General features: G+C 36.6%; 1 protein-coding gene across 8 annotated transcripts in view; it reads right to left on the minus strand.

Moving 5' to 3' along the window:
- Positions 1-27,029, minus strand: part of VPS13B (vacuolar protein sorting 13 homolog B) — a 737,914-nt gene that overhangs the window by 92,306 nt on the left and 618,579 nt on the right. For all 8 annotated transcript variants that reach the window (XM_074316465.1, XM_019757646.2, XM_019757649.2 and 5 more), the window contains exons 40-42: positions 15,020-15,216; positions 5,914-6,095; positions 3,277-3,626 (exon numbers count right to left, since the gene is read on the minus strand). In XM_074316465.1, coding sequence (XP_074172566.1) covers positions 3,277-3,626; positions 5,914-6,095; positions 15,020-15,216 — 729 coding nt within the window. The remainder of the gene's footprint in view (positions 1-3,276; positions 3,627-5,913; positions 6,096-15,019; positions 15,217-27,029) is intronic.

Consider the following 27,029-nt stretch of genomic DNA (forward strand, 5'->3'; position numbering starts at 1 on the left):
TTTGTGTTATTTATAACTTTACCTCCAGTGCTCAGCATGATGCCTGACACATAAGTACTCAATAAACACTTATGAAACAAATACGTAAGTTTAATTTTTAAAATTGCAAATGTAATAAATGTTCACAGTAGAAAAATTAGAAAATACAGATTAGAAAATATAGATTCTATATTGTAATGTAAAAGGTTCTGATTTTACACTCAGAGATAGCTGCTATTATATTTTGGTGAATTTTCTAGGAATTTTTCTCTTCTGAGTGTCCTGCCTGTTCCTGTTCTAGTTAGTCCTATCTAATCCTACTTTACATGTTTAAAGGCTGCTAAACCTTTAATCAAACTGGATTCATAGTATATAATCAGTTGTGATGATTTTTCCAGTTAGCTTTATATAATCAACACAAACTGCTCTCCTTGTAAGCATTTTTCTCTCCTTTAGGTCCAAGAGGCCAAACATGAGATATGATTCTAAACTCCCACTGACATAGACATCCTGTGATTGAAATTCAGTTCTCATAATGAATTGGGATCACTCTGCTGGTAACACAGAGGTTAAGTTACCCGATGGGGTTTGAGTGGAAAATAAAATCATATTACTTTCCTCATTTCTACAAACTGACCTTTAATAAATGATGAGGGTTTTAGGAAAAAATGTAAATGAAAGAACACAAGAGGGTTGTTTACATTTTTCTAAAGAATACTCAAAGTCCTTAGGGAACTGTTTCTCCACTGCTCCTTCATCTATGGAGTTCACTATAACTGCAAGTTTAAGCATTTATTGGAATGTTTTAAATTCTGGTATATTATAAAAAAGATTGTACACATTTTATATGACATCATACAGGCTAAACTTCAGAAAGCTCACTCAGATTTATAATTAAATGATGGCTTGTTCACATTTAAAATTTGTGCTGGAGTGTTGCAAAGGCATTTGTAACTAAACAGAGATATCTGTTTTGGTATAAGACACATGAGTATAACCTTGATTTTTAAATAAGACGCGCTTCAAATGTATTTTGTCCAAACGTGGGAATATTACGTAAAAATAAAAAGTAAACTGCAAGTAGCATTTCGGGCCCTTAATCTGGTTTCACAAAATATTAATCATTTACAGAAAGAAAAAAATCTCCAGCCAGAGAAATCAGACACTGATGAAGGCTTCTGTTAATCTTGAACTTGTGACCTAAAGGTGAAAGGACAAATTGTTTCATGCTTCATCTGTCTGGTCCATCTACACTGGATACAAATGACTTGTCTTGGATATGAATACGATAAAAGGTATGTGGAGAACCCAAATTACTTATCCTGCTTATTAAATTCCTATTTATCGTTGGCAACAATTATACTGTATATGAGCATTATATACACAATAAAATCCAAGCTTGGGAAACTAAGCTTCTCCTCTAAAGGGGATAAACCACATTCAGAATATTTTAGAAACAATGAACTTCATAACCCTTCATAAGCCCATTTCAATGTCAAATGTCCTATAATTTCAAAGTAGTACATTCTTGTATTTAATTTAGAATACACAGGGTTAGATGCCTACCACATTAAAACTTGGTGGCAAGTACCCTTGACATGGGAGGAAACAAGAAAATTACAGCAACAATTACAGAAGTATATCCTCTTGTGGCTCATGTTAACATTGCCAAATCCCTGTATAAATCAGAACCAACTATTCATAGAATGTACCTGTCAGCAATATGCTACGTGACATATGGCTCTACTTAATCAAATATACAATTCCATTTAAAAAAAAAAAAAACAACTCAGAATATTCCTTTCAAGATACTGTGTTAACCAGTCATTCACACTCTGATGTGGTTTAAAACATTTAAATATTTATGCAATGTATTTTATTTATATGTATAGCTGTGTCTAAGAGAATATTTTTACCCTGGGAGGAAACTGATATTTCTGAAGGCCATTTTGCAGTAGTTGCTACACGAGTCCTCTTATAATGGCCCTGATACCAGGACAAAAACATCCCGGGTTTCAACGCTGTATCAGTGACTCTTTTATATTTTCTAGGTTTGTTTTTTATTAAATGCATTGTTCAAAATATGACAAAAAACAGAAATTGGAGCCATGGAGGTTTTTTTCACATCGCTATTCGAACCAGCTGCAAAGATTTAGATCACACTAGCTCTTATTTTACGCATGTCCTCTGCAACAAGAAAACCATGGAATGCCCTTAAAAAAGAATTTTAAAATATAAAACAGATGTGTTATCTTCTTTCCCTTTGCTATTGTAGTGCCATGTTAGGTAATTAATTCCTCAGTCTTGTATAGGTCTTCATGCATATAAAGAAAAGTTTATTTCCGTAAAAATTCTTAAGTTAGAGAACTCAAGCCCCCTCCCTCCCCCTCATTGCTCCTGTCCCCACATGAGGTCAGTGCAGGACGAAGGACCATTTCTCTCGGGGAGCCAACTCTGCACAAATGCATGTAACATATACAAAGTGTGGGTAAATGCCTCAGCTTAAATAGCAACACAAATTTTATGGAAATACAATATTATACTGAAAATCAGTAAGGGAAGCAGAAGTGACTTGTTCTTAAATTGCTGAGCATATTATTATCCAAACATTCTGTGAAATTATTTTCATGCTAGTGAATACGGACAGGTTTCCTATTTGAAATATGCCACTCAGCATAGATTTTACACTTCATCCCTTTTTTGATATGACTAACTTCTGACAAGAGATAAAAGTAAAAAAAAAAAAAATCCATCAAACATCTAACTAGTTAAAAAAATCCACTATCAAGTACTTTTTAGTGATTCAAAATGGCAGAATGATAGTAGGAGAAAGACTAACACTATCTTGTGCTCACGTATTTCCTTTCACTGCTTTTCTTCTTTGAAAAGACGGAATGCTTATTATCAGAAAGGCTCACACAGGTTCTTCATTTCTGCAATAGATGCTTAGACAATTTGATACATAGCTAAGTTGAAGCATTGGCAAACTAAAGCCAGAGTACTTGGAAAAAATTTCTGGGAATATGTTACTTTCCACACAGATGTGGTACATTAGTCACAAAAATGTGGGCATGATCTCCGATGCATGTGTAGAGAACCATATTCTCCAACGTTTTAAAAAATAACATGCATCACTTTGCCAAAGCAGAGAAGGTCCCAAATATTATGGTGCCCATCAAATTCTTCATTCTCTCACACTTTGGTTTGTGCTTAAATTATTATTAGAAGTGATAACATAGAGTGCCTAGTAAAAGATCACATGTGGACAAACTGTAAACTGTTCTAGAATGTGCATACCTGTTGCCAAGCTTGTATTGCAGTGTTTAGAGAATGGACTGCATGTTGTCCAAAGTTTATAAATATAGAATCAACTATGATGGTGCCGTCAAGTAGCTTTTCTACTGCATCGCTGGAAACTGCAATCTGTCCAAAGATGCTGAAGGGTTTCACCATGCTTTGCATTGTAACATTTCTGCACTCTAGAAGTTTACAATCTGCTTGAGCTGAGAACTGGATCTCCTGACAGACAGAACTATTGTTCCACTGTCGAAGATACAAGTGTGGTTCTTTGAAGGAAATAATCATGTATTCTAGTTCAGACGGCACATTTTTATCAGAAACAAATGGCTGTAGGTATTGCGGTGGAGCTGTTGGGAAAACAAACAAGAAAAACAGCAACTGAGATGAGCCAATACTCGATGGAAATAAAGAAATGACATTTAAATGATTCACTTTTTGGTTACTGGATTCAATATTTACTGTTTAATAAATTTAAACATTCTCTTCATATTACAATATATGAGTCATCATTTGATATTTACAAACAAAACTGGTCTGTTCAATCAGCAGGTCTCTTAAATACGTATTGTTCAAAGGTTACATTCACTTTCACAGACAAAAATTTGATGACAGACGACAACAAATAAAATGAAGAGGAGGTAAATGTCTGAGGGGAGTTTTTTTTAGAAGTACTCTGTGTCTACCAACGAAATCTCAAAAACAAAAACACAACTCAAAGAGAGGTAGAAAAATCAGGCTAAACTCCATTTTTGCTGAAAAGACAAGATGTTTGACAATAGCTGTATTTAGTTTTTTTCCCCCCCATTTTCCATTGCGTGTAGGTTAAAAGTCTAATATTTGAATCAAAATGTATTAACTAGAAATGGTTTGGTGCAGACTTTCAGCAATAACTATTTACATACAATATTAGCAAACTTATAGAAGGCCACTTTTGCAATGTGGGAAAATTTGATCCTCTACCTTATACATGTGTAAAAATGCTGGTCCTTTAAATTATTGGAAAATTTGCCCATCTTTTGTAGAAGGTATACATGCTTTTGAAATTAGGTAATATCAATGACTTTTGGAATCTATTTGCCATTAATGTAATGGCTCAGGATATAGAACAAAACCAGAAGCATCTCTTTCAAAAAGAACAAAATTGGAATAACAGTAAAACCTGAAATTTTTATAAGTTCCTTGGAACTTCTCATTAGGAAGCATGCAAAATCATGTCAGTTCAATACAATTGGTAACCTACATAATAGGTCCATAAATAGTTCAAAAGTAAGGGGTACACCTGTTATATGACATCAACTTCAGAATAACTTTGCCAGTGCTTACTGTTAGGGGAAATGAATGCTGTTTCCATCATGTGGATGGTAGTTATTAGAGAAGGAGATTTGGGTGGGTGAAATGATTAGCAATCACAACACTTTGAAATACCACTAATACCGTAGCACACAGAATAGAAAACCCTCCAAGCATTTTTACTTCCTGAAATTCAATTACCCAGGTAAGAACTGATGAATTGTATCTGGAGAACATTCAAGACAAAACAGTAAGTACTAAGTGGATGTTGTTCTGTTGCTAAGGTAAGAATACCTGTGCCCAGCAAAAGAAACCATCAACAAAATAAAGAGGCAATCAACTGAATGGGAGAAGATTTTTGCAAACAGTGCCTCTGATAAAGGGCTAACATCCAAAATATACAAGGAACTCATGCAACTCAACAACAAAAAAAACAAACAACCCAATTGAAAAATGGGCAGAGGACCTGAAGAGACATATCTCCAAAGAGGACATACAAATGGCAAATAGACATATGAAAAAATGTTCAACATCATTAATCATCAGAGAAATGCAAATAAAAACCACAATGAGATATCACCTCACCCCAGTCAGAATGGCTATTATCAACAAGACAAATAGTAACAAGTGTTGGAGAGGCTGTGGAGAAAAAGGAACCCTCATACACTGTTGGTGGGAATGCAGACTAGTGCAGCCGCTATGGAAGGCAGTGTGGAGGTTCCTCAAAAAATTAAAAATAGAATTACTGTATGACCCAGCAATCCCACTCCTGGGTATCTACCCAAAAAGTCTGAAAACATTTATCCATAAAGACACGTGTGCTCCAATGTTCATTAGAGCTTTATTTACGGTGGCCAAGACATGGAAACAACCAAAATGTTCTTCGATAAATGAATGGATAAAGAAGTTGTGGTATATATACACAATGGAATACTATTCGGTGGTAAGAAAAGATGAAATAGGACCATTTGTGACAACATGGATGGATCTTGAGAATGTAATGCTAAGCGAAATAAGTCAGACAGAAAAAGCAGAGAACCATATCATTTCACTGATATGTAGTATATAAACCAAAAACAATAAAACAACAAGACAAATGGGAAACAGAAACTCATAGACACAGACAACAGTTTAGTGGTTATCAGAGGGTAAGGGGGGTGGGGGGTGGTAGATGAGGGTAAAGGGGATCAAATATATGGTGATGGAAGGAGAACTGACTCTGGGTGGTGAACACACAATGGGATTTATAGATGATGTAATATAGAATTGTACACCTGAAATCTATGTAACTTTACTAACAATTGTCACCCCAATAAACTTTAATTAAAAAAAAAAAAAGAGTACCTGTGCCTAGTTGATCAAGGTGATGACAAAGATGGAACTCCAGGTGAACAAACTGGAAGGAAATGCAAAGAGATGGGACGAACCATGGGGTAAAACAGGAGTCGACTCTGGTACAGGCAGCCAGGGCTGTTGGAGTTACAAGTTGGTCACAAGTGCTTTGAGAACCAGATTCACTTGCAGAGCTATGGGAAATAAATAATAAAAAGTTCAATAACCTAAATTTCCAAACATAAGTGAAATGTCTTTCTATAAAGGTCTTTAAAGCTAGCACCTATAATCCTATAGTCAATATGTTATCAAATCTTTTGTATTTATTCACATCAATTAGTTGTTTCTAAAAATTAAGTTCATATTGATTATTCCCTTTGAGTTATTAGCAGAAACATTTCAAAGGCCTCCTCAAATTCCAGGCCACATTGACCTACCTGTAATCCAATTTTCTTCCATCTACATGTCACATAACTCATGCGCAATTTGTTCTCATATTAGTTTAAGACCAACACAATTCAGAGTATGACTCTGCTGTTCAACAAACCCAGTACTTTCAGTTCACCATCAATGTTCCACTTTTGTTTTACTTCTCCAGATTGTCCAGATCCATATTCCCATATGAATTAGTCAATAATCCTTATTGAACACCCAATGAAAAGTATACTAGGTGCCATAGGCTATGACCATGCCAGAAGAACTAAGGTCCCATGGACTATTACCCCGCATGGTTCCTCTCTTCACTTGCCCATTGCCTAACACCATTTTATGCAAGTAAACACTGATGAAAAGGAACAGTGAAGGCATCTGTAGGAAGGAAGATCTTTGTACAAGGTAGCGGCTGGTGTCCATGGGAAACACGCTGCCTATTTGCCTTGCCTCAGGGCTAGCAGAAGTGTAGGAGTGGGGCTTGGGAGGGGGAGAGGTTTGTTCTGTAATGATGGATACTGAATTGAGGCTGTCCTATTTCCCCTCACTGTCTTCCATCCTCTTATTTCCAAATCTAAAATTTGCTCTGCAGCTATAGTTGCCTGGCTCTGAAATCCAGGAGGAGCTAGAGAAGAAACACCATAATTTACAGTACCCTAGGGAGAACTATGACAGGAAAAACTAAAGGAATAAATCCTTGGTTTTCAAAGAACTCACATTCTAACTGGCAATTTAAAATAGGTAGACATTTAGAAGCATTACAGAACAGAACCACCACTCAGGAATAGGAAAGTCAGAAGCGCGGCCAGAGTGAAAACATAAGAGGACCTCAGAATGGTGCAGGGTGAATCACGTGGAATTCTCAGAGTGTGAATCTTCAGCTGAGTTTTGAAAGAGGTTGTGGAAAGGCTGGTGAAAGTGAAAGCTAGGAGCATTCCAACATGTTTACTGAGTGTTTAACTTCAAGGAGGTTCTCCTGATGTGGTGGTATTTACTGCAATGTTAGTAAATCTCCATTGCATACAAACAAAACATAAACTCTGGGGTCCTATATTATTGACTAAGTGCTTTCTGCAAAAATGCAGCTAAATGTACTCTTAAAACTTTCTATAAATAGGCACACTAATCCAAATAGCTTTCTAGGAATTTATCTATAGAATTACAAATAAAATATTTCATTGGCACTGTGAAATTAAAACCTATTTATTCAGAAAGAGCAAAATGTATTAGCTGTACATGTATGTGGCTACACATATGAACTCTTTCTGTTTGCTACTTGAAGAAGTTGTTAGAAGTAGGGTACAATGTTAGTCAAACATTAAAAACCCCGGCGAGACTTCTATGAGAAACAGTGAGTACAGAATTTGAAGTTTTCTGAAGCATTTTTCTTGCCAACTACAATTTTGACACTCTTGAGATTGTCCATAATTTATTTGTCTATCTCTTGAGAGAAGCAGATACTATAACATACTGAAAAAGTTTGCTAAAACATCATGAGTATGTGCCACAATCTTTATTTATAAAAAATTGATTAATTCTTCACTTTTCTGAAATTAAATGCACACATCAATGGTTAAAAGATAGACAGATAGATAAGATAGAGAGAGAGAGAGATGGATACTCCTAATATAGTCCTGTGGTCAGTACTATCTCATTTAATCTTGAAATCAAGACTAAAATGGTTACTAGGTTAATCTATATTTAAAAATTTAGACTTTTATTTAAAAATTTGAGTCATATCAAAATTAAAGTTTTTTAAACATAAAGTTAATATGGCATATATAATCTGAATATGCTTTAACTGTATTTTGAATCAATTGTAGTATTATTTTTAATACTCAACTTGATCATTATATACTGTGAAAGCAGCATATACGCATCCATGTTTACCTTTTACATGGGATTACAAAGATCTGAGCGTAACAGAACTAAATAGTCATAAATATGAGCGTGATGAACCTGCTAGGCACACTTACAGCAGCTACATTTGCATAGTTTCCTAATTAAGTACAATGGACTTGATCTGATCCAGATCTCAAAAGGAAAAATTTAACTTATGAGATATGTAATAAGCAGAAATAGAGAGGAAAGTAAAAATGGCTCCTAGGAGCAAGATCTCTCAAATAATACACAGAACTCAAGATTCAGCAGTTAGTTCAAATATCAATATGTTCCTAATGAAAATTCAAATTTTAGAATAGTGGAAATATTCTAAACAGTGGAAAGCATGGCAGGAGTTTTACATATTAATACCTTCATTTCAGTCAAAGGGTTACTTATCAACTGTCCTGGGTGCCCTGTAGAGGAGGTATCAACTCTTTGAACAGGAGGGTTTTAGTAAGTCTAGATGGTGATTGAACCAGATGCACGGTGGGGACCCAGGCATAATTTTCAAAGATTCCCCCCTGGATGTCACTCAGGGTGAACCCCTTTAGCACTGCAGATACTCAACACTGATCTGACTTCATTGATGAAGGCTTGAGCTTTTCTGTGGATTCCTCTGTGGGACTAAGGGTTTCACAATACAGCATAATACAGCATAGAGATTAAGAAGAGAATGCCTAGGGTGAGAGAACTTAGGTGAAAATGCTTGCACTGCTATCACTTGTATTGCAATCTTGAGCAAGTTATTTCACCTGGACAGATGTCAGTTTTCTCATTTGTAAAGTGAGTCTAATAACGGGAACTGCTTTTTGAGTATTAAATGTGATACTCTATACTAAATGCTTAACATAATGTCTAGCACTCCATAATAGGAACAAAATCCATCCCTCTTTTTGTGTCCGGCAAACAAGGTACCATACTGGTCACTCAGTTTAACATTAACTGTTGGTGATTACCATTAGCTCTTCAGAAGGATCTCACAATATCACACTGAAATTCATCTCAACGTGGTATTGTCTCTCAAACACTGGTTCACCTAAACCGTCTCCTGGCTACTGCAAAAACATTGCCCTGTCCGTCTTGGGAGAGCACTGTACGGCTGAGAGAAGACAGAGGATGTGTGCGCCTGCCCTACCACCTGGTCTCTACTACGTAGAACAGTCATTTTTAAAATACTTTAATTCCAACCCAAAAGAATACACGTTTATTGTAACCTAGTACACATTAAAATGGAGGAGGGCTAGAAGGTTTACAGAAAATACAATACATTGATATTTTTTGAAATACACTCTGATATTTTCTGAAAAATTGTAGTAAGATATACATAACATAAAAATTAGTACATTAACCATTTAAAACTATACAGTTCAGTGGCATTAAGTACATTCACATTGATGTGCAACTATCAACACGATCCATCTCCAGAATTTTTTCATCTTTCCAAATTGAAACTCCATATCCATTAAACAATAATTCCTGATTCTGCTCTCCCTCATCCCTTAGCAACCATCAATCTACTTTGTCTCTATGAATTCGACTATTCTTGGTGTCTCATGTAAGTGTAATTAAAAAATATTTGTCCTTTTCACACTGATATTTTCTATTTTACTAAAAAAAATAGTGACTGTAACCTGCTAAACTGATTTCATGACCCACTAATGGGCTGCAATCTGTGGCTTAGAAAACAAGCTTAAACAGGCCCTCAGGTAAAGGACTGCTTTATATGTACTGACTGTAAAAAAGTGTGTGTGTGTGTGTGAGAGAGAGAGAGAGAGAGAGAGAGAGAGAGAGAGAGAGAATCTCCCCCAAGGTTCAGAGAATCAGCATCATGACACAGAGACTTTGTTAAAACAATCAGCCTAGAACTTTAGGTGAGAACGAAGGAACACTGAATACTTTGGGGAATGTGTATTGGGAGAAGGACTATCTGACAAAAGACCAACTCCCTGGAGGGGTTGCTACATAGAGCTCAATCACCAAATAAAAGGAAACAGTAAAGGGCTTCAAAAAGATACTTGAGTAAGACAAGCATTCCTTCTACCCAACGGAGAGAAGGCAAAAATACATTTAGCCCTCAGAAAGAATTTTATGGATAAATCATGGATTATAGCATTGTATAACTAGAAACATAGTTGACAAAGCAGTTCCAAATGTCAAAATTTATGCCTGAATGGTTTATAAAAGTCAAAAGATTTTAAAAAATGGTACCCAGTAAATTTAGGTACACCTAAAAGTGTAGCTCCTGGGAGCCAAGTGGAGGGGAACAATATCTGGAGGCCATAGTCACCTTCTGGTAGGATAAAGCTCAACCAGTGGAGAGAAAAGAAATGATCCAGTGCCTTGACCATCACAATTCTCTTTCTCTGATTCCTCCACTGTCTATATATGCAAGAATCAAGGCTTTGGGGAATGAAAAGCATCTCCTCCTCACACACATATACAAAAAGCTGGGACCACTATCTCAAAGATTACCAAATATGAATGGGCAGGGGGTCTTTAGGGAATAGGCGAAAATCTCTCTCTCTCTCTCTCTCTCTTTTTCTTTGACACATCTAAAGATGAAAGTATCCCCAAAACCTCACCCAAGTTTCAATTTTCATTGCATGCAGAAATAGTCACACACCCTAAGCCACTTCCCTTTTCAAGATGCCTTCTTCTACGAACCGGCATTTTGTGGGGGGAGGATAAAAAGTCCTTGTAAGCAGTCTGCTCTCACATGATTCAGTGTGAGAAAATGACCATGCAGTATGGACAACAAACCACCAAAGACTTGGCACAGGTGAACAGAGCTTAGCATTATCATCAAACAACTTATATGTCAGGATCTGCAGTTATTGTTGTGGCACATGAAGATTGCCTGTACTTTGTATGATTACATATCAAATATTTCTGGAGATAGCCATTTGAGGTGAGGATCAGAGGGTAAACAAAGTTGAAAGTTGTTCTGGTCCATCAGAAGACATCTAATTGATACCAAACCCAGGGAACCAGCAAGGTGGCCAAAAGCCCTAGAGCTGGGCCCACCACTTTCAGTTTCCCTTATTTCCGTCCTAAGGCCAGTCACTGGGTGAGAAACTGTAAATTCCAAACAGAGTAGGTACTTGCTGGTTATGTTCTGTTTGTTCTCTAGATTAATTTTCTACCCTTCCCCATCCTCTTCTTTGCCCCTGGACTATGCCAAAGAGCTGCTCTGTCCTCTGGTTTGTCCACTGGTTCAGCCAGTGGGAGGTGCCCAAGGAGATTAGAAAGTAGGAGAAGAGTAGGGTGAGGGCTGTATTTCCCTGACTCCTTCTCGGATGTGTCTCCATACATTGCTGTATGCCTCTGTCCAAAGCAGCTGCAAACACCTGCTTGGAGTTTTTAGTAATGGCTCTATCACCTGGCGCCTCCAGGCCTAAGAGAGCTACGGTTCCCCAGGGTTCCTAGCCCCATTGGTTAACCCTGCCCACACTTTTGTAAATAGTCCTTTTATTAAACTCTCCTCAATCACCTAGTTTGAGTGTGCCATCTGTTTCTTGTCAGGACCTAACTGATAAAAGGGGTTTATTTAGGCTTTGCAATGGGTGTGTTGGCAAATACATGCATGAAGAGATTAAAGATAAATAGCTGAAATGGGTATCTGGTCAGGGCTTAAAGGTTGTATCGCTTGCCTCCTGTCCAGAGCACAGCAAATTGAAGTCACGACTACTGTGGAAACTAAGCTTGAAGTTACTCTCCTTCAAATGCTAGATCAAAAAAGATATAATCATTACCAATCACTTATTTCCCTATGGTCAAGCAAACCATTAAAGTAAATGGGATGTAATTATTATAAACACAGTGACTGAATTAAAAATAATATGCCCATATGGGATAAATAGACAAGGGTTTAAGAGACTGAATCTTTTGTCTCCAGTCCTTTGTTGAAGGCTACCTGCCACCCTTTGGACTGGTTAGTTCCTATTCATTACTTAAGTCCTCAGCTTAGGACTCAGTTTCTCAAGGTCAAACGGCTGGTTGGCGATACAGCCAGGACTTAAACCCAGGTCTTTTAACTTGAAATTCTCTATGAAATAGTGCTTCTATTTACATACATACAGTGATGCCATCACCACTGAGCTGCACTACACTGTTGTAACTTTATGACACTTGTGGACAACATGCCTTCTTTGTTTTTAAAGATTAAGTTTCATGCAAGTTATTTTTATGAACTTTCTTCTAGTAATGTACAACAGTCTGATGGATGTCCTTCTCAAATCACTGAAAATATTACTTATGAGAAGATAATCTCTAATCGTAAAAGTGTCAAGTTTTTGGCCAGTTCTAGTTTCTAATGACAGAATATTCTGGAACTAATTATACCATAGTAGTTTCCTTTTGCGTGAAATGTTGACATGTTATCAAAGTACTAATGTTTTATTTCTAGAAACTGGATGAAATTTATTTAATGCCCATTTTGAAATGTCTTAATAGCATTTTATTATATTGAGTTTTAAATCACCTCTTCACATTTAATTTCATTAATGTCAATTTCTACCTAAAAATAGTTAATATCAAACCATTTAAAGTAAGATAATTTGGGAAATATTAGGTAAGTTGAAAAATCCCAGGTGAGGACAAAAAATCTGTGTTTACAATGTCAAAAGCTTGGTGAAAAATTGCCTGACTTTGCATAAATTTCCATTCTCTAAAGGTTCCACATTTCTGTAGTGCTAAGCTTATCACAAAAATAATTTTTATGAATGTTTCAGATTCAGAGGCATTAACCTTGTCTACAATGTTTCTTTCAATGATGAAAATCTATTCTTTCATAATTAGAATCAAGAAATGATTTCTAAGTTGATACTATTAGTGAAACTCAGATTAAAAAAAAATAAATTTCATTGCCCATAGCTCTATTTTCTGAGGTTTCCTGGTTTCTGACTAGGTAACCTCTACTTAGATTAGACAATCTATCCATCTACTAACTTCTCACAGGATGGGCGTTCTTTTCACTGTTGCATTACACATAGGTAAAATCAAGATCCTACTCCTTTAATACATTTTCACTAATTTTATATTATCGTGTTTCCTCGAAAATAAGACCTAGCCTGACAATGAGCTCTAATGCGTCTTTTGAAGCAAAAATTAATATAAGACCTGGTCTTATTTTACTATAAGACCAGGTATAATATAACATAATATAGTACTGGGTCTTATATTAATTTTTGCTCCAAAAGACACATTAGAGCTGACTGTCCGGCTAGGTCTTATTTTTGGGGAAACAGGGTATCATATCACATCAATTATATCATATCATATCATATCACATCATATCATATAATATCATATCTCACAAGACCCAGTCTTATATTATAGTAAAATAAGACCGGTTCTTATATTAATTTTTGCTTCCAAAGATGCATTAGAGTTGATTGTCTGGCTAGGTCTTATTTTCAGGGAAACAGTACTAGGTAACATACTAGGAAGGTAATTATTTTTGAAGAGCCTAAATGACTCAGAAATAAAACATGTAAAGTATAAAACATATTATTATTAAGCATACAAAATAATCAATGAAAAACATCGTGGGACTACAGATTAAAATGTTAATAGAGGTTATCTCACTGTGATATTTTCTTCATTTCCCAAATGTTCTTCAATGAACATATATTATTGTTAATAAAAAAGACAAAAAGCATTCACAACAATATATAATATAAAGTAGTAATCAGAATATCAAGTGGTGTGCTATGATTATAACCTTGTAAAGTCATACAATAATAGGCAAAAAATAAAGGTAACCAAAAAGAGAAAACAGTTGATTTGCAGGGTGTTGGAATGGTGGAGTCTTTTGCTCTGTGTTAGTGTCATATGTTGTTTGGGGGGAAAAAAAGAAGGGATTATACAAAAGGAATAAGATACTGCTAAAGCCAATTCATCAGGAGAATCGGAACACTGAAAGTGATGGACATAGGCCCAACTTTATCTTTTAATTTAATTTATCTTTAAATACATATAATATATGATCCAAGAAACCTGTTCCACTGATTGTGATGTAGTCTCTTTTTTCTTTTATGTGAGCATGGACAGAAGCGGTGAAAAATAGGTTGTTGAAACCATTATTTTTCTAAGTTAGTGGATGTATTAAGCATGCAAACATTGGAAACGGGGATAACCTGGCCCTAACCAGATATCCTGTAGGGGGTGTGCAACAGGAAGTTCTGGGGACATGATTCGGAATACCCGGAGTCTAAGAGATTCATTATGTCCAAATAGATTCGAAAGCTGGATAAACTTTGGCTATTTGAAATCCTTTAAGTATAAGTTATTTTGGTTAGCCAAATTTTTCTAATGTCTGGAGATTTATCTCTCAAGGTTATTTTTAAAACCACTTAAGAAGGAACCATTTCCAAAATTTATCTTTTTTCAAGGAGACAATTCAATTTATTTAGCCTTTCTTTGAATGCTTCAGGGTTATCATTACACATATTGATTACTGTGTCATTAAGAGTCTATTGAGGTATGTATGGCTCTTTTCCTCTCTCTTTTTTTTTTTTTTGGTTCAGGGTGACTGGATAGTTTGCTTTCTGCAATTTTTTTCTTCTTATATTTAAGAAAGAGGTTCTTAGTGAGGGCTTACAGGACTGCATTATGAGTCAAACACAGGATTTTTATGTGGACTTTGAAACATCAGCTTCTGTCTTGCTTCCTGGTTCTCATCTGTAGTTCAGACAGATGCAGCTGCTGAACAGCTGAGTTACAGCTAAGTGAGGGGTCACTAGGTAAGATAACTTAAAGACTGCTTCCTAGTACAATGTTACTATTTCATTTTTCACTGAGTTACCTCTGGTCATCAGCTCCATTTTGACTGCTGTTCAAGATAATTCTCCAAAGATCTGAGGATACCAGTTTCTTCTGGTCATTCACAAGATTGATATCTGGCAATTGCAGTTCACAAACTTTGCTTTCAGACAGACTAAATTCTCGAAATGCAACAAAAACCTTCTGGAGTTCATCCCAATATTCCAAACTACACGGAATCTATATTAAAATAAAAAAGGATTTTAGAGATTGCAAATAGATACTATGTTTCCATTTTGTTGAAATCCATATTGAACCTGTATCAGTTACAACATTAATAAGACTTTTTCAAAGAGCTAAGGTTGTAAAAGACAGTAGTTTACAATTTCTCTAGAATGCTTACATTTATCCAGTTTACCTATTTTATTTTAAAAGACCCATTCAAGAATAATATGAGAAAACAGCCAAGAAAGTTTTTAAATAAAAGAGAAAATGGGGAACAAATTCTACGAGGTGTTGTGTATCATAAAGTTATAGTAATTAAAAGATAAGGTTGGAGTAGTAACATAGAAATAGATGAAAGAATAGAATAAAAATAGTATACGATGTAAACACAGATACATTTCAGTATGTGATGAAAGTGCCAACTCAAACACGTAGGGGAAAGAGAAGAAATGAGGTTGCAAGAACTGGCTAGCCATTGGGTAAAACCAAACTGGGTCTCTACATCATTCCTGCATGAAAGTAAATTCCAAAAGGATCAAAATGTTAAAGGCTAAAAACTGAAAGCATAAGAGAAAAAAAAATCAGTTGGTATTTTTATCACAGTAGAGCATCCTGTGTTTGCAGAGAGAATCCTTAAGGGATGAGGCTGTCTCTCTCCAGGACAAACAGTAGACTTGCTCTAAAGAGGTAGATTCGAGAAGCTCCATGTTCCTGAGCTGTGTCACATATCTATCTACTCCATGCATAGCATCCCATTGGGGGCTGTTCTGCAATCGCCCTCTTCGGACTTGGAGGCAAGAAAGAGAAACCAATGCCAACATGATGTTCATGCTGCTGGCCATGCCTCGAGCAATAAATGTTCTTTGTTTCTGACCCAAGAATCTTATGTCTTCTGCCAGCATCCATCAAACAATGATAGGCTAATTAATTAGCCTGCATAGGTAAAAATCCCAGACTCTGATAGCAACTAGTTCACAGAAGAAATATAACCAGGCTGTCAACATGAAAATATACTCAACTTCACTAGTAATTAAAGAAATTCAAATTAAAGTAATAATGCAATATTTTTATTATTCTGGTAGTTTTAAAAGACCGACAGTTCCCATTTCTGTAGAGATGTGGGAAAAAGCATTTCTACCCAATATTTTTGGAGGGTAATTTGGCAACATCTATTAAGTGCTTGGAAGTACTCATCTAAGAATTTGTTTTACAGAGATTCCAAAGCGCGTGTGTGTATTAACTTCAGTACTATGTGTATTATAAGAAATTGGAAAAATTCAAATATCCATCAACAGGGGATTAACTGTGACATAAAGATCTATTAAATATATGTATATATAACATATATGTATACATATTATATATATAATAGCTTGAAGTTACTCTACTCTTTATATAACATGTAATCAATAAATTATAACCACTAAAATGAATAAGGAATAGCTATATATACTAACACGAAAAACATCCAAGATATATTACTAACTTAAAAAAATTAAGTTTAAAGATAGAACATGTGGGTTGACCCCATTTATCTTAGGAAAAAACAGTGGGATCAGATGTGTCTCCTCTTTTTGGAAGTAATCCCTAATCATGTACCATCTTCAGAACTGACCACTGCTTCTCTTATGGCACTTTCATATTGAAAACAGTCCTCTATCACAGAACGCATTACATTTTGCAATTCCTTATTTACATCTTTGTCTCTAGTTGACTCTGAGATCTTTGAGGAAAAAATGGCACATTATTTTAAAAAATACTCTTAGCATGTAACAGTTTTGGGGACATAATAGGATCTTAATAAAAACTTCCTGAATGAATAACTTACTCTTAACCTTCTTTCCTAAATAAATGATTCTTAATTTTTTAATGGGAATAACTTTATCTCCATCTATAACAAAGTTTCTTTTCTTTAAACAGGAACTTGAGCTTACATGTGCGGAGAGATGCTTGATGGAAGAAAGGAAAGTAAAATGGCTAAGCATAAGAGGCTAATAACAGTGTGATGAAACAGAGGCATATATTTTGGTCAGCGATAAGGACAAGCAATACATCCATACTATTCTACTTTTAGCCACCGTTTCCTGAAATTCTCTCTTTTCTTGCTTTCTATGACATACTTTTTTAAAACTTTCCCCTCTCTAGGTCTTTGTTTCTATATACTCTCTCAGCCTGAAATACCCATGGACTCCCTAGTTTCTCATTGTCTCATGTTTAAATCCTTTCCATCCATCATGGTTCAAATAAAATACCACCTTCTTTTAGTCTTTTCACCTCCAGATGGAAAAATTCTCTCCGTTTTCTGAATGCCAATAGTTTTTTTTTTAGCTTTTATCATTGTATACCTTATGTTACAGTTATTTCTATACATAACATCTTCCCTGGTAGACACATTCCTTGAGGGAATGATTTCCATTTGGCTAAGCTTTGGATTTTCACAGCACCTGGAAAGCGTATACAGTGAATGTTCAAAAAATGTTGCTGAATGAATGAATGAATAATTCATGAATGAATGAATGGGTGAGTTACATACTGGGAGATTCAGCCCATGTCTGACACATGAAAAATTCTCCACAAAAAAGTACAGAAGATGAAAGCATGAATTTTGAAGTCAAACCTAATGGGACTCAAATACTAGCTCCATTAGCTATGCATCCTTGGGTAAATTAATTTTTTAAACATCTGTTCCCATATCTCTAAAAAGGGGATAATAACAGAAATACTCTCATGAATTACTGTGGGGATTAAATGAGACAAAGCATCTCATTTAATACCACATAGTAAAAGCTTAAGAAGTGTTAGCTATTAATTATTTATTCTTCGTATGCTCAAAGAACACTTCAAGTATTGTTATCAGAATTAGGTAGGTTGTAATAAAGAGTTCTGTTTGTTAGATTTTTTAACAATGGGTTGGACTTGGAAGAAAATAATAAACCTTGAACCTGGATATTCATGAACATTGTAATCATAGTTTTCTGCTGTACACATATTACTTGAAAAATAAAGGAATATCTCATTGCTTAACTCCTTCTTAGACTCCCACTGACTGCCAGTGAGTCAGTCCATTGACTTAGGACACTCATAACTAGAGGTGGACATGATGTGGGAAGTGGGATAAGACGTATGTACAAGAATATAAGAATGTCAGATGGCAAATTAGGAAAACGCCGTGCTTGCCTCTCACGACCACATTAAAACTACAATTAAACTACAGAAGAACCATCATTGAGAATCATCTGTAGTCTAGCTGCACAGAAGTCCTACAATTAAGGATATACAAAAGAAACCATGTCGAGACTGGTAGGAGGGGCAGAAACATGGAACAGGCTGGTTCCACACCCACTTGTGGTAGTTAAAAATTGGGAGGGCTATCTCAGCTGTGGAGGTTCCCCCTGAGGAATGAGAGGTCCCAGCCCCATACCAGGCTCCCCAGTCCAGGAGTCCAGTGCCAGGAAAAGAAGTCCCCATAACTTCTGGCTGTGAAAACCAGTGGAGATTGTGGTTGACTGAGACAGAGGGCTGCTGGAGTTCCAAGAATTCCTCTTAAAGGGACAGCACATAGACTTACTAGCTGATGTACTTACTTGCTCTAAGCTCCAGTGTTGGGGGCAGCAGCCCAAAAGGTGCCAGGGACTTAAAGAGAACCGAACTGTCCGGGTTCAGGGTGAGGGGTATAGGGGCAGCTTTCTCCCAGACAGAAATGCTGGCAGAAGCCATTGTTCCTTTATTGAGCCCTTCCGCAATCCAGCAGTGTGAGGACGCAGGTGGCCTCCATATCTGAGTCTCCATCAACCTGGCTAACACCGTTCACCCCACCCCAGTGATTCCCTAAGACCTCACTCCACCTAACTTGTGGGCCCACTCAAGCTGCTTCCAGTGGCTTTTCCATACAAACAACCTGTCTTGGCTCATGTTGTGGACTTTCCTAAAATCTCTTAAAAGTTCACAAACCCCAAAGAAGGAACATCTAGCCTCAGTGTGCCCTATACCTCTTGCTAAGCAGCCCCAAGCTTGGCACTAACAGCAGCCAGCCTTGGTTTGTAGCTTAGCCTCTCCCAGGTACCTGTAAGCCCACCACAAGTGGCAACCATCTGTGGATCACTTTGTAGCTCATACCAAGTGGCCCTGGGCAGGGCATAGGTAGCAACTGACCTTGGCCTGCAACGGAGCCACTCCCAAGAGGATCCAGAACTGTCACACCTGGTGGCCAACTTTAGAACACACCAGAGCACCACCCAACCACCTCCACAAAAGACACACCCAAAGGGCAGAGTAAGCAGGCATCAGAGCCCTGTTAAAGCGAATCTTACTCTGTAGGGTCAGGCCCTGCACAACAACTCCTCCACTTCAGTCAAGGCCAGTCCTCACAACCAATTAGCCCAAGGGTCAATCCCTCCCACTGACATGAAAACAGCAAACAAGGCTCAACTACAATAGAAGGGCACACATAACCCACACAAGAGACACACCTGCAGCACCCAGCTCAGGTGACCAGGGAGACTGTGCTACTGGGCCCCACAGGACACCTACTACATAAGGCCACTCTACTAAGACCAGGAGACATAGCAGCTTTACCTAATACACAGACACAAACACAGGGAGGCAGCCAAAATAGGAGACAAACAAATATGTCCCAATAGAAAGAATAGAACAAAGCTCCAGAAAAACAACAAAACGGAGACAAGCAATCTACCAGATGCAGAATTGAAAACACTGGATATAAGGATGCTCAATGATCTCAGGGAGAACTTCAACAAAGAGATAGAAAACATAAAAATGGAGAAAAAAACACATGAAAAAGAACCAGTCAGAACTGAAGAATACATTAGAGAATACAACAGTAGATTTAATGAAACATAAGATTGAATTAGTGACTTAGAAGATAAGGTAGCAGAAAACACCCAACCAGAACAGCAAAAAGAAATAAAGAATCAAAAAAAGAAAAATGAGGCAGGTTATGGGGCCTCTGGGACAACATCAAGCACACCAACATTCACATCATGGGGGTACCAGAGGTGAAGAGAGAGGGAGTAAGGAATTAAAAACCTATTTGAAGAAATAATGACAGAAAACTTCTCTGACTTGGTGAAGAAAACAGATATACAAGCCCAAGAAGTGTACCTGAAACCCATGTAACTTTACTAACCATTGTCACCCCAATAAGCTTTAATAAAAAAGAATCTTAGTGGAAGAAGGTAAATGAGTTTAGAAAAAGCATGTTTAATATACCTACTTTTTACAATACAAATAATACAATGTAAAGTTCAAAATCATCTTCTTGGTAGAGAGGTTACATAGAAAAGTGTAAAAAAATTGCTTGTTTCTGGTACTGCCTCAAGAAATTCTCCATTAAAATTAATATATAATAAATTACGAATATTAGCTGTCACATGGAAAGCAGAATTGGGCCTTCAGGAAAAAGTCCTAGTAAGTTTTGATATACAAGGCAAGGGTTGGAATAGCTCCAAAACATAAGGCAGTCCTAACTGGGAACCATTGTGGGAAGCCATTAGGCAGTTTAAGGGCAATGCAAGTAGGCTATACCAACACTGGGGCTTGGAGAAAGAGGAATTGTGAGAATTCAAAATGAGAGATTTGGAAGCCAATCAAAGAACAAACTTTATTTAGTTCACAGCTTTGTGTGAGGCTGGGTCTTTGGTTACATATGTCAACTAAAACATTCCAGGCTACTCTGAAAATTCAGAAAAACAATAGAAAACTATGAAAGAAATACATCCCCAAATATGTCAGTTATGTGTTGGTCAGGATTTTCCTTTATACACCCTATTTTCCTTGGTTAATAATGGGAAATTAATAAATTCATTCCAAATGAGACTTCTGTTGAAAAAAAATTTAATTGTATGCCTATAAGTACATTTGCAAAAGTCACATATTAACCTCTTTTCCCACTATAAGAATATATTTGTCTACATGGTTATGGAAGGAGAACTGACTGTGGGTGGTGAACACACAATGTGATATATAGATGATGTATTACAGAGTTGTACACTTGAAACCCATGTAACTTTACTAACCATTGTCACCCCAATAAAATTTAATAAAAAATAACACCAATATATTTGTCTTCAAAACTTCAAAAGAGAAACTAATAACATTGAGTACCATTAGTATTTTAAAGGTAATTTTAATCAATTATACATTCACAAATATACATTGAGCCACACATTTATAAACCACATAGATATAATCTTTATATTTTTCTGTTTCTTCATTATAAAAAAAAAAATCTTGTTGGTATAAAATCCTGGCTCTGCCACTTAAATCACTGCTCTAAGACCTTGAACAACTTCTGTAATGACTCTGAGCTTCATTTCCGTCATTTGTGAAATGTAGGTAATAAAAACAATACAGTTTTCATGCTGCATTAAAGTTTGGACTTTATCTTCATGTCAACAGGATATCTTTGAAGGGTTTGAAGCCAAGAAGTTAATGCAATCTTTTTATATTTTTAAAAGCTTTTGGATACTGTGCAGAGATTACTGTGCTAGGATTAAAAAAGCACAGATGTGAAAAGACCAATTAGGAAGCTGTGCAGTGGTCTGAGCTAGTAACGTAGACAGCTTAGCATATAGTCAATGACACTGGAGAGGTATGTGGGAGATTCTTGGGACATAAAAATTTGTTGACTGATTTAGTTATGAGGAGAGGGAGGGGTCAAGTATGCCTCCCAGGTCTCTGGCCCAAGCCACTCTATGGATGCTAATACCATTTACTGGGATGGCTATATTGGTATGTCTCTCTGAGGAGTAGGTTTGTGGTATAAGTAGGGTAGAGGAAGAGAGATCATGAATTCATTTTTAGATAAACTGAATTAAGAGGCACCAATGAGCCATCTAAGTGGAAAGCGAGTATAGAGTTGGCTATTCTGGAGAGTGGGATGGGATTTAACTGTTGATACATAACTGTAGGTTTGTCCAACCTTAAACTTTGTGTTAGGAGAATGTAATGAAAGGACAGCGAGCCACAAAGTTTAGGGTATTTTAAAAGAGGATGTTTTAAAAGATGAATTAATGTAAACTGGTTAAAAGGGGATGTGAAAACAGAGTACGATGATGGATAGGGAGAAAGCAGAGAACTATAGGTTTAGGTATAGTTTAATGAATGACTATAGTGGGGCTTGTTGAGTAAGCGGGCTGTAGAGATTGAGAGGCTGCGAGGGAGATTAGGATGCAGGAATGAATGACAAAGGAGGCTGAGCACTTTCGGATGATGACAAGGTCCAGGGCGTATGTGGGAGTGAGCAGCTGGAGTGGAGGAGAGCATCACAGGAGTGAGGAGATCAAGCCGGGGTTTGGCTGGGTCATTCACATGGATGTTGATGGCAGCGAAGAAAAAGGCTGGAAGCCATGGCCAAAGACTTCTGAGAATGAGGGACAGTGACCCAAAAGTTAACAGATGCAACAACAAAGAGGGGTGAGGATGATGTAATTAGATGGAGTGAGTCTCAAAGAAGGAAGAAGATTTTACAAGAGGATAGAAGAGTACAGGCAAGTGACATTATTGAGCAAGGAAAATATCTCATCTCCTGACCTTCAGGTAAAAGGGATGTGAGAGAACAAACAGCTTCCACATCAGAGGGTACAGAGAGTTCCAAGGGACAGCAATATTTTATTTAAGGTAAAGGGGTATGGAAACGCTTGGAGAAGAGGTTGAGGTTTAGGGGAGTTCACTAATCACAGAGCAGGTGTTCCACAGGTCTCAGTGGGAGGGTTTAGAAAGTAGAGGAGAAAGGATATTGGCAAGAAGAGGACAAAGAAATAAAAATCAGTATCTAGACAAGAGGGGATAAATCTTATAGTTTGGGCAGTGATTGGGAAAGAGGGAAGCGAGGCATATGTTGGAACTGAGTCCTCACTTAGGAGGGATAGGGTCAATGGCTGTGGCTCCAAAAGTAGCGTACTTCTCCTTCCAGAGGCCTGGCTTGCATTCTGTGTGTTCTCTGACAAGTATTCTTAAAGAACTGCAGCTATTTCTCCAAAAAAGTCAGAGCACAGAGTCTGATTTGTGGTACACGATTAGTTTTTAAAGTAATGAATGAAGATAGGTGCTGAAAAGATAACAATCTTAACTCTTTAACAGTCTTGTATTCTAAAAAGGTCTTGTTTTATATACTGAGCCATCCCTTCATATTATTTTGCAATCACACCCACTTCTAACAAACTTTCCATTAGCTCACTAATCTTCCTTTGCCTTTCAGTTAGAAGTTGACATTGCCCAGTTAATCTTTAGGTTAGTAGTAACATAATTAAATTAAAATCTAATGCAGTCAAATCGTGCTTCATATGGTAGCAATTAATATTTCTCAAGGAGTAACTTTGGGCTCTATTTTGTGTGACCTATTTAAAACAACTTTATCATGTGCTTTTAGGTTTGAAAGATGTGATGTGAATGATCTTTAGTTATATATCTATAACTGAGGATTTATTATTAATGCTTGCACTGAATAACTTGAAGGGAAGATGACTATTCCAAGAAAGTCTGGTTGCCAAAAAACAGTTTAGAAAGCCTGAATATCCAGTACTGAGTCATGGGAAGTGGGAACAAGTAAATTGGTTTCACTGGAAAACATTCCACATGTAACACATGGTACATTTCAAATGAATGTCAAGATTATATATATTTTTATTACATTTTGTTTTCCTATGCATTATTTGACAGGACCTAAAAAATTAGCCAGCCATACATAATAAACTGTACTCTAAGCATATGTGGTCTTTGCATATGAATATATTTTAGGTTGTATATCTGCCAGTTGGTAAGAGCACATGTATTTTTGCATTTAAAATGTTATTCCACAATTTGTTTCCATTTGATGGCTAATTTGGGAAGATTTGCATGTGTGTTGGTGATTTAAAAATATTTTTGGTACAAAGAATATTTTGGCACTTAATTTGTTTTTATTACTTAATAGTACTGCCAAGAGTATTAGCAGGGTTGCAACTGCCCATCTGTCCTCATAGATAAATAGCTCTGATTTCTTTGTGCAGGGACTGCTGAAGCTGGGCCATTCCCCCTCTGCCCACTCAGTCCCACTAAGCAACTGAGGCAAAGGATACATGGGAAGTGTCTTCCCTGTGTTTATGTGCAACAACAAAGAGCTGCTGGTAGAGACAGAAGAGAGCTAGCAAGTGATGTATTCTAACAGTCTGCTTCAATTGTCCTTTAGATTATAACAGAACAGAGGTAGCTGATGGTGTAGGGCTGGTTAGGGAGCACAAAGTTGTAGTTCCCATTCAGGACTAAGTTATGAAAGCCTGGTTACAGCAGAGAATATCACCTTTATCACCCCTCCCATCACATTTCCAAAGTTCTCAGGATACCATGTCAACAGGTGATTACAGCAAGGGGAAGAATCGCTGCTTTTTCATCATCATCCATGCTTTTTGTAGTAGCAGTAATAATAATACTGATGGCAGCTTAGGTGGAAGAAACTACCTTGGGGAAAACCCTTTAGAAGTTATAGAGATTTTTCTTATACATTGACTTACGGAGGAAAATATTACTCCCATTTTACAGATAGGTTAACTGTAGCGCAGAAAAGTTAGGTAATATGTTCAAGATCACACATTTAATAAGTGGCAGACTTTGGGTTATAAGCTCTATGCTCTTTTAACTAATTACCTTTGGATTAAAGAAGAAAAATAGACTCCACAATGTGTCATTTACAATGACCAGTTCCAGTTTCTTTAAAGTGGATTCTTAGGAAGAAATCTAAATGCAGAATACATTTTGATCTTTACCATTCATCTCAGTCATTTATAGTTACTTAATTTGGCAAATTGTTTTCTCTTTAGCTGTCTGCTTCATTCAGCACTTTGAATATGTTCTCTCTCCTCCTCTGGCCTCTATTTTTGCTGATGAAGAATCAGATGTCAGTCTTACTGAGTATCCTTTATATATGATAAGTCACTTCTCTCTAGCTGCAGTCAAGGTTGTCTTTTGACTGTTTGATTGTGTTTGGTATGGAAATATTTGAGTTTGTTCTATTTGGAATTCATTGAGCTTCCTGGATTTGGAGACTAATATTTTTCATTAAATTTGGTAAGTGCTCAACCATTATTTCTTCAAAAATTCTTTCTTCCCTTTTCCCTCTTCTCCTTCTAGGACTCCCACCATGCACATATTGATACGAAGCTCTGGTCATTTATCTTCATTCTTTTTTCCTTTCTGTTCTTCAGACTCAAAATAATCTCAAGTCATCTATCTTTAAGCTCACTGATTCTTTCTCCAGCCTGCTCACATATGCTGTTGAGGTCCTCTACTGACTTTCCATTTCATTTCATTTTGCAATTCTGGGATTTCTATTTGGTTCTTTTTTCTTCATAATTTCTATTTTTTATTGATATACTTACTCTATTTGGTGAGACATTTTCATGTCTCCCTTTATTTATTTAGACATAGCTTTCTTTAGATTCTTTGAACATATTTAAAATAGGTAAAGTCTTTGTCTAGTAAGGTCAACATTGAGACTTCTTGGGTACAGTTTCTATTTTTCTTAAAGATTTTTATTGTAATATAGCTAACACACAATATTATACTAGTTTCAGGTGTACACAAGTTATTCAAGATTTATATACCTAAAGAAGTGCTCACCATAAGTCCATCAAACATCTGACACCGTACTATGCTATAACAGTATTATGTACATTACAACCCCATGACTTATTTGTTTTATACCTGGAAATATGAACAGGTACAGTTCCTATTGATTGCTTTTTTCCCCCTGTATATGGGCCATACTTTGTTTCTTTGTATGACATAAAACTTTATTATATTAATGAATATCATTACCTATATTACTATTATTGTATTATTAATCAATAACAGCAACCATGGAAATCAGATTCTCTCCTTTCCCCAGGGCTTCTTGTCATTGCTATTTGTTGTAGTTGTTTGTTTAGTGCCATTTATGAACTGATTCTAAAAAGTATGTCTTCTTCCTTAAATGCCACTGAAGTTTCTACTCAGTGAGCTTAGTGGTTAGTTAATGATTAGACAGAGATTTCCTCAAAGTTCTGGAAACAGTAAGGACCCGCAGTCTTTGCTGAGGGGGATCCGTGTGCCTATTGAGGTATGCCTTCAACTTGGCTTTAGCCTTCCCTTCCTTCTTGAGCAGAGCCCAGAAGGTAGCCAGAGGTGACAGGTAGGGTCTTCTCAGGCCAGTCTTGAACATGTGCACCAGCACATGCATGTATGTGTCCTTCTAGTTTCCTACAAGGTTTTTAAAGCCTCTGTGGATATCTCATTCCTCATCTTTTCCTTTTAACCTTTTAGTTAGCTTAAAAGTTTATCTATTACCCTCTGCGTCAAACAGCCTTAAAATTAATTAATTTCCTTTAATTTTCTGTGACACTCACCCCTGGGGGTGGCAGGTGTCAAGGCTTTTCACACTGGAACATTTGTAGTTGATAACTTTTGAAAGTGTCATCATTGTGAAACTCTTACTTTGTTAATAGAAAGTTATTTGACCTCATTAACCAAGTAAAAGTATATGCTGCATTTATAACAAGGTCAAGGAGGTGATAAGATCAAATATATTCCCCAGTGGAGAATGTACTGAAAAGATTAGAGGTAGACAGGCTAAAGAATTTTTAATTGATGACTGCAAAAAACGTAGGTAAGTGGATAGTTAAAACACAGAAAGTGAAGTCTGAGCATGAAATAGTGGATTGATGGGTGATTGAAAGAGACAATGTGTATGTAGAAATTAGGATAAATCAATAGCAATATAAACATTAAAACCTAATAAGCCAAAAAACAGCTTTGCTTCTACAATACAGAAGAGATTTCTATTTATGATTGTCATT

Source organism: Rhinolophus sinicus, linkage group LG12, assembly GCF_036562045.2.
Source record: "Rhinolophus sinicus isolate RSC01 linkage group LG12, ASM3656204v1, whole genome shotgun sequence".
NCBI classification, from domain to species: Eukaryota; Metazoa; Chordata; class Mammalia; order Chiroptera; family Rhinolophidae; genus Rhinolophus; species Rhinolophus sinicus.